This window comes from Trichomycterus rosablanca, chromosome 10 (genome assembly GCF_030014385.1).
Source record: "Trichomycterus rosablanca isolate fTriRos1 chromosome 10, fTriRos1.hap1, whole genome shotgun sequence".
Lineage (NCBI taxonomy): Eukaryota > Metazoa > Chordata > Actinopteri > Siluriformes > Trichomycteridae > Trichomycterus > Trichomycterus rosablanca.
In genome coordinates this window covers 30286971-30295717 of record NC_085997.1, presented here as the reverse complement: position 1 = coordinate 30295717, position 8747 = coordinate 30286971, and the positions used below count along the sequence as shown (strand labels likewise).

Sequence of the window (8747 nt, the reverse complement as noted above, 5' to 3'; positions counted from 1 at the left end):
ACTGTAAGAATCTTCCCTAACCTTTTATCAGAGAGTGTAAGAAAGCTTTAAAAATGTTTACACTACTGCATCTGATTCACTTATTGTCCAATATTCCATTAATATCTGGTCAATTTCGGGCATGGGGGCACTTTCAGTTGCTGGATGAGGTAGCGAGAGGTAAGAAAGTGTGAAAAGCAACAAATGAGCTACTGTCATTAATTTTACTACCACACTGCATCTATACAATATGCTACACACTTGTAATAAAAATGCATCTAGAAATTGTTTCACAAATGTTAATGCAAATAATAGGGTGGCACGGTGGCTAAGTGGGTAGCACTGTCACCTCACAGCAAGAACGTCCTGGGTCCGATCTCCAGGTTGGGTGGTCTGGGTCCTTTCTGTGTGGAGTTTGCATGTTCTCCCCGTGTCTGTTTGGGTTTCCTCCCACAGTCCAAAGGCATGCAAGTGAGTTATATTGGAGATACTAAATTGTCCATGACTGTGTCTGACATTAAACTTGTGACATAATGAACCTTGTGTAATGAGTAACTACCATTTCTGTCATGAATGTAACCAAAGTGTAAAACATGACATTAAAATCCCAATAAATAAATAATGCAAATAATATGTTTTATTTACAGGGGTTGGACAAAATAACTGAAACACCTGGTTTTAGACCACAATAATTTATTAGTATGGTGTAGGGCCTCCTTTTGCGGCCAATACAGCGTCAATTCGTCTTGGAAATTACATATACAAGTCCTGCACAGTGGTCAGAGGGATTTTAAGCCATTCTTCTTGCAGGATAGTGGCCAGGTCACTACGTGATGCTGGTGGAGGAAAACGTTTCCTGACTCGCTTCTCCAAAACACCCCAAAGTGGCTCAATAATATTTAGATCTGGTGACTGTGCAGGCCATGGGAGATGTTCAACTTCACTTTCATGTTCATCAAACCAATCTTTCACCAGTCTTGCTGTGTGTATTGGTGCATTGTCATCCTGATACACGGCACCGCCATTGGATGCACATGGTCCTCCAGAATGGTTCGGTAGTCCTTGGCAGTAACGCGCCCATCTAGCACAAGTATTGGGCCAAGGGAATGCCATGATATGGCAGCCCAAACCATCACTGATCCACCCCCATGCTTCACTCTGGGCATGCAACAGTCTGGGTGGTACGCTTCTTTGGGGCTTCTCCACACCGTAACTCTCCCGGATGTGGGGAAAACAGTAAAGGTGGACTCATCAGAGAACAATACATGTTTCACATTGTCCACAGCCCAAGATTTGCGCTCCTTGCACCATTGAAACCGACGTTTGGCATTGGCACGAGTGACCAAAGGTTTGGCTATAGCAGCCCGGCCATGTATATCGACCCTGTGGAGCTCCTGACGGACAGTTCTGGTGGAAACAGGAGAGTTGAGGTGCACATTCAATTCTGCCGTGATTTGGGCAGCCGTGGTTTTATGTTTTTTGGATACAATCCGGGTTAGCACCCGACCATCCCTTTCAGACAGCTTCCTCTTGCGTCCACAGTTAATCCTGTTGGATGTGGTTTGTCCTTCTTGGTGGTATGCTGACATTACCCTGGATACCGTGGCTCTTGATACATCACAAAGATTGCTGTCTTGGTCACAGATGCGCCAGCAAGACGTGCACCAACATTTTGAACTCTGGTATGTCACCCATAATGTTGTGTGCATTGCAATATTTTGAGCAAAACTGTGCTCTTACCCTGCTAATTGAAACTTCACACTGCTCTTACTGGTGCAATGTGCAATTAATGAAGATTGGCCACCAGACTGGTCCAATTTAGCCATGAAACCTACCACACTAAAATGACAGGTGTTTCAGTTATTTTGTTCAACCCCTGTACTTTATAATCTTAAGAATAAGCAGTGTGGTTGAGGCGCCTGCACTAGCAATGGAGAGCTTAGCGTGTATATCTGAAGGTGATGCAGCTGAAAAGATGTGGCCAGCAACAACAGGAGGAAACTGGACTTGACTTGGTTTAGGATGAAAAAGGGGGGTTACATTTTAATAAACAAGAAGTTACAACCAGTATTCCTAGTAAGATCCCCCCAGCGCTGGCTTATGGCAAAAAATAAATGTTATTTATTTTTACACACAGCATAATGCATATCATGAATAAATTGTGTATTTTTGTTTTGTTTTTACAATTTTTGTTTGAATTTTATTTAGAATCAAAACGTTTTTATTAGTTTGTTCCTTTGACTACACGTCCAGTTTCAGAATGTCTGCTATTGCGCATGCGCTAGTTACGGAAGTTTATAGTATAGTATAGGACTCCCAAGAAATGCTCATTTTAACTTTGCTTTGGTTTTTTGCTGTCTACAGTAAATTACACTAAATATTTATATACATATAAAACACCTTTACATCGTGAATCTGGAAGAAGGGCACTTTGTAGCCTACATAATGTTATTTGAATTTGCCCTGTCGTGTACACGTTAATAAGAGTACCACTGAAATAGGTATGTGAGGACTTTTATTTTAAATTTAAATTAAAAATTATTTTATAATTTAAAAACATGTATACAAACGGTAAATATATGTGTAAGGGCGCAACCTAAATAGCACAACTGTGTGTTAAAATAAATCGGTATAAATAAATCGTTCTGTTATGGTTTATCTTGTGACTTTAAGTTTGAAGAGAAGCACCGGCAGCCATCAACGTGAATATTTACCTCCGTCACTCCTGACGTCTCACAGCTCGTCTCAGAGCAACATGTTTACTAATAATAACACTGTTTACTATTTAAAATGCGGCTTTGCATGTACAGGCAGGAGTTTTCTGCTTAACTGTCTTTAACTCCAGACTAAACAACTTCAAACTAAAAAACTGAAACTCACAGTGCTGAGTATCATTATAAGAACTGAGGTGAGATTTGAACTGTCAGAATAAAATGTAAGCTTTTCCTGTACCTAGCATTTACATTTTCGGCATTTAGCAGACGCTTTTATCCAAAGCGACTTATAGTGTAAGCAAGCCTTGCTCAAGGGTCCAACAGTGTCAACCTGGTAGTGGTGGGGTTTGAACCAGTAACCTTCTACTTCCTAGTCCAGTACCTTAACCACTAGGCTACAACTGCCATTATAGCCTAGCACTACTGTCCTACTAGCACTACTAATGAGTTGAGGGGGGGGGGGGGGGGGGGGGATGTTGTGTTAAGGTTATAAACCTAGACTTTCTAATCACATATCTGTATTGAGCACCATTAGCTACTGTATACATTTGTTTCTCTAATATGCACATTTTTAAAAAATATGTTTAGTGGTATTATATACAAATGGAAAACTGACTGTTGGCTTTAATTGTTTAAGATCTTTCAATAATCTGCCAAACTTTTGTTTGCTTAAGGGGGGAAAGTGAGTATTTGTACCCAGGTTGCAATTATGACTGAATGCAATTTGAGTTATTGAGAGTTAAGGTCCTTGTTTAGGGGTCCAACAGTGGCAATTTGCCGGCAGTGGGGCTTGAGCCGGCAACCACCTGATAGTTTGGTATCTTAGCCACTACCACTGCCTCCATTAATAGAAACATGTTGTGTTAAGGTTGTAAACCTAGACTTTCTAATCACATATCTGTACTGAGCACCATTAGCTACTGTATATGCACATTTTTTTAAATTATGTTTAGTGGTATTATATACAAATGGAAAACTCACTGTTGGCTTTAATTGTTTAAGATCTTTAATCTGCCAAGCTTTTGTTTGTTTAGGTTTTTTTAAGGGGGATAGTGAGTATTTGTACCCAGTTAATGTGAATTAACTAGATGTAAGGCGTTTGGTGGAAGTTCTTTTGTGTTGCCCAGTGTTGAGGTCCAGGTTTTGTCTAAATTAAACCAGGTTATGTGTTTTTGCATAATGGCATTTCATACTTACATTTTCAGCATTTAGCAGATGCTTTTTAAGCAATTGAGGGTTACGGGCCTTGCTCAAGGGCCCAACAGTGTCAACCTGGCAGTGGTGGGGTTTGAACCAGCAACCTTCTGCTTACTAGTCCAGTACATTAACCACTAGGCTACAACTGCCTTACTGCCCTATACTGAAGATTTCTGAATGGCAGCCGTGCTATGAATTCCATCAGGTTTTGTTGGGAACGACACAGAGGCGCTTATTTGGTTGTGGTTAATATTTGTAGCCAGGGCTGGGCACCTACATGAACAACAATTGGCTTGTTGTTTATACAGGGTGGGAGCTGGATAGGGACTCCTCATAACTGAGGCAATTACGACCTGGCTGATTGATGGCGCCTGCACAAAGTCGAGGGATAATGCGTTTATCAGGGTGTGGCTGTCCGTACACAAAGCTGATCCACATATGAACTCGCCTCGTGCAGGTGAAAAGATGCAGTCGGCTACTGCACACGTGTCGGAGGGTACGGGTATCAGTCTCGCTCTCCTCAATCAGGGCGGGGATCGGCATCAGTGGAGAGGAAGTGTAATGCAATTGGGTGATCGGATACGCTAAAAGTCGGTAGAAAAGGGAGAAAATGCATAAACAAACAAAAAAAATTTTAGCCATACTTTTAAAGCAATTGGCTGTACCTGATGGTTGGTCAAAGGCACAACAATGACTCTGTGATGTTTAAACCCACAGCCTTTCAGTCATAGCACAGAACCTCAACTACTGAACCTTTACTATTCCAGATGCAGCGAATAAACCATCCACTAGAAAAACTGTGCTCTGCTCTTCGCTCCACACGAAAAGATCTAATAGAAGCTTATGAGCAGTACAGCAAAGAGGAAAAGAGGTTTCTGGAAGAGGGTCTTCTCCCTGACAGTCCACTCTTCACTTCTATCACTGTTCATTCTGACTCTGACTGGATTCCCTCCCACCCTGAAGCTCCTCAGGACTTCCAGAGCTTTTATAGCAACCCATACCGCAGCACTCCCAACAGCGGCCATAAGACCATTTATATTCAGACTATAGGTTTGTGTTATTTTTTAAATGGTGCTTTATTGCATAAATAGTGAATGCTTCTTGCATATTTGTATTGTAATGGTTTCTGTGGTCTACAGGATCCTTTGGGGAGGGCGATGGAATCACTGAACAGTATGTCGAGTGGCTTCGGGAATACTGTGAAGCATTTTATCATGGTCTGGTAGTCAAACTGTTACAGCCAGTGACTGTTGCGTCCACAGGTTGTACCTTCCGAGTTAACAGCAACACACACAACCTTCAGCTTCATGCTGGTGAGTGGTGCTTATTCAAAGTGCTTACTCATGCTTATTCGAAGAAAATACTTATCAGCCGGAAGATTGGCGGTTTAGATCCAGGCTATGCAGCCACTGTTGGGTCCTTGACCAAGGCCCTTAACCCTGTCTGCTCCAGGGGCGCCGTACAATGGCTGACCCTGCGCTCTGACCCCAGCTTCCAAACAAGCTGGGATATGCGAAGAAAGAATTTCATTGTACTGTACATCTGTATATGTGTCAGAATGGCACAGAAAATGGATTTTTCTTGCAGAGATGGATAATAATTTTTTCAAACTATTTTTAAAAAAATGTTTTGTCTTCATTCTACAAACACATTTCTTTGTGTTTAGGAGACCTGCTGGCATTTCTAAAAAAGAAAAAGCCAAAGGATGCATTTTGCATTGTAGGGATCACCATGATTGATCTGTACCCAAGGGACTCCTGGAATTTTGTTTTTGGTCAAGCATCACTCACTGAAGGTAAAATCTAATTCAGCTGTTCTGATTCTTTATGCTCAAGTTGAAGAAGAATGTTGGGTCCTGTGTAGTGGGATTGATTCTCAGTGGCTGTTATTGCCACTTTAGTCATCAATCTACACTTAATTGCCCATAATTATTCAGTTCTACCTTGAGTTGGTGATCCAACCAAATTGGGCATCAAGAGGGGGCATAGAGGTAAGGGACCCCAGCAGTCACTCTAAAAGGATACAAAACACATGTGCAGGAATGGAAGAACCTGTTAGACAGACAACTGGCCCGGTATATCACCTGGCTAACACCATTCCTTTGGTGAAATGTGATGGTGGCAGCATCATGCCAGCTGTTAACAAACACACCTTCCAATCTGATAGAGATAGAGATGCCATGAAGAATGGAATAAACTACCCAACTTCAGGTGTGCAAAGCTCGTTTAGGCTTTTCGGGGTGACTAGCAGCTGTACTTGCTGCCAAAGGGATTTCTACAAATTACTGAATTAAGGGTGAAGGCTAAATATTTTTTGAATTTTGAATTTTTTAATTTTCAAAAAGCTAAAAAAAAAAAGAACAGTTTTTACTGCAACATAACATACTGTTTGTGATTATGTGTAGATTTGTCAACAATTTGTTATTAAGGTGAGATTGATGGTGTGGGTTGTAGAAGTCCCCTTCTCTACAAAAAACACTCAAAAGAACCATGCCCTAATCAAAACAAGAGAATGAAACGCCATGATTCACAAACATTGTTAACAGCAAATGGGTATTTGTTATTAAAGATTTTTTTAAAGATGGTTGGTCTTAATAATAAGGCTTTTTTTGCTGTAGGAATAGGTGTTTTCAGCTTTGCTCGGTATGATGATGACTTTTACTCAAGAAACTATGCAGGACGGCTGAAGAAGGGAATGAAGCCTAAACCTGGCGACTACAGTGTATTTCAAAGCTGCTACATCCCTCCTATTAGCAGCACTCTGCTTCTCCGCTCCTGTAAGGTGTGCCAGCCAGCCAGAATTTCAGTCACTCTCATCAGTTTTAAATACATTCTATAAACATTGAGAATTTCTGTTTTGGAATACTCCAGATGGGTGACACAATTGTACATTTAGTAGAGTGGTCATTTTATGAAGGTGAATTGGCGATGCCAAATTGCCCCTACTTGTAAGTAAATAAATGTATGTCACTGTGCAGTGAATGTGCATTGGTATGTTCCTGCCGGGTGGCTCAGTGGTAAATAAACTGGCCCACTACCACTGGGACCCAGGGTTCAAATCCTCATCTATCCTTTCTGCTGGTCAGGCTTTTACAGACTTTTTACAGAAATGATTGGCTATGTCTTTGGTTTGGGGGAAGGGGGTGTGGCTGAGGCCCTGCAATGGATTGGCATCCTGTCCGAGAAAACCAGACTCATGGCAACCCTGTGCCCAGACAAAAGTGGAAATGATAAATGAATAGTTCTAAATCCAGTTGATATGCAACCACCTAATAAATATAATGGATTACATTCTTTTTCTTGCATTTGTGTATACACATGGAAAACCAAAAGTATGTGGACATACTTCAACATGACTGTGCACAAAGCAAGATATGGCTTGACAAGTTTGATGTTGATGACCTTTAGTGGCATGCACAGAACCCTAATCTAAATCCTGTTGAACATCGGGATTAATTAGAAAGTTGTTTGTGTATCGGTCAGACAAATACTCATTTAACCTAATGGTCACAATTTCCCACAGACACACTTCAAAATCTTGTGGACAGTTATTTTAGGAGAGCAGATACTTTTATATTCAAATGAATGCACATGGTTTTTAAATGGGGTGTCCAATCAAGTGGCCAATTATTTTTTACCATATAGTTTATATATCCTTATTTCCTACCACAATATTGTTCATAAATTATAATTCTTTAAAGATATATGAATCTTCTTTTGAATTTAGTGTACTGTTTAACCCTCATTTGCTGTGTTCCTCGGACAGACCCTTACTCATGAGATTGGGCACATATTTGGAATTAAGCACTGTCAGTGGCTTCAGTGTGTTATGCAGGGCTCCAACCACTTGGAGGAATCTGATCGTCGGCCACCGGACCTTTGCCCCATCTGCCTTAGGAAACTGCAGTCTGCTATTGGATTTAAACTGGCGGACAGGTACAAGGTAATAGAAAAGGTTTAGACTGATAATTATGTGTTATTGTAATTATTTATGTTGGTAAGCTTGTTCATTGATATGCAGGCTCTGCTACACTGGATAGAGAATGGAACAGGGCAATCCAGTCAGCAGTCGGACAAACCCCTTAAAGCTTTCGAAGACTTCAAACAGTGGTTATGTAAGTGTCTGAGTATCCTGGAGGATGAAATATTTTAATGGTTACATTGGTAAGTATGGTGAGAACAAATTGCAACAAAATGATTGTAGATGGATCTTGTGTATCTAGATGAAATTGCTTTTTTTTTTTTCAGTATATATAAATTAAATGTAAAGTTTGATAAAATACATTGTAAAAGTAAATAATAAAATTTCCAAATGTGCTTTAATTACTTGACATTGTAAAAAAATAACAATAACTTAATAATTGTAATTGTGCAAATTGTATTGCTCATTCAGATATAAAGTCACACACTGTTTGTGTACAGCATGATTAGTTTCCAAACAAGCAACATTGAATAAAACATAAGACATCAATTTATAACAAAATGTTCATTTGTACATTGAGTCAGTAGTGTTTGCATTTCTGAAACTGTTATTAAATTATGGATTAAATTTTGACTAACTGATGAACATTCTGATTACACAAACCCTTGTTCTACTGAAATGTCACAGTTTAATATTCTATACAGTCGACCCTTGACTTACGAACTTAATTGGTTCCAAATGGCTGTTCTTAAGTGAACATGTTTGTATGTTAAACCTATTTGTAAATAGAATTAATCCGTGCCAGACCTCCCAAACCACCCCCTTACCTAACCTTTCTAATGTCTTAAATGGTCTTTTTTGTTATAAATACAAGTATATTTGCCCTTAATATAATATATACTCTTAAATTATAGAACAGACATTCCGGTAATAAAC

At 39.9% G+C, this 8747-nt stretch overlaps 1 protein-coding gene across 5 annotated transcripts; it reads left to right on the top strand.

The window, feature by feature from the left end:
* Positions 1-2331: 2331 nt before the first annotated feature.
* Positions 2332-8426, top strand: LOC134321381 (archaemetzincin-2). Of its 5 annotated transcripts, none has more exons than XM_063003110.1 (7): positions 2332-2480; positions 4658-4940; positions 5030-5203; positions 5557-5685; positions 6508-6671; positions 7656-7832; positions 7911-8422. In XM_063003110.1, the coding sequence occupies exons 2-7, from the start codon at positions 4658-4660 to the stop codon at positions 8040-8042; spliced, it is 1059 nt and encodes a 352-aa protein (XP_062859180.1). In that variant the 5' UTR covers positions 2332-2480; the 3' UTR covers positions 8043-8422. The 5 variants fall into 5 exon arrangements, with proteins under 5 accessions (XP_062859180.1, XP_062859182.1, XP_062859178.1 ...); XM_063003112.1 differs by lacking the exon at positions 2332-2480 and adding an exon at positions 2689-2887 and having other exon boundaries at positions 7930-8426; XM_063003108.1 differs by lacking the exon at positions 2332-2480 and adding an exon at positions 2689-2887.
* Positions 8427-8747: the final 321 nt, after the last annotated feature.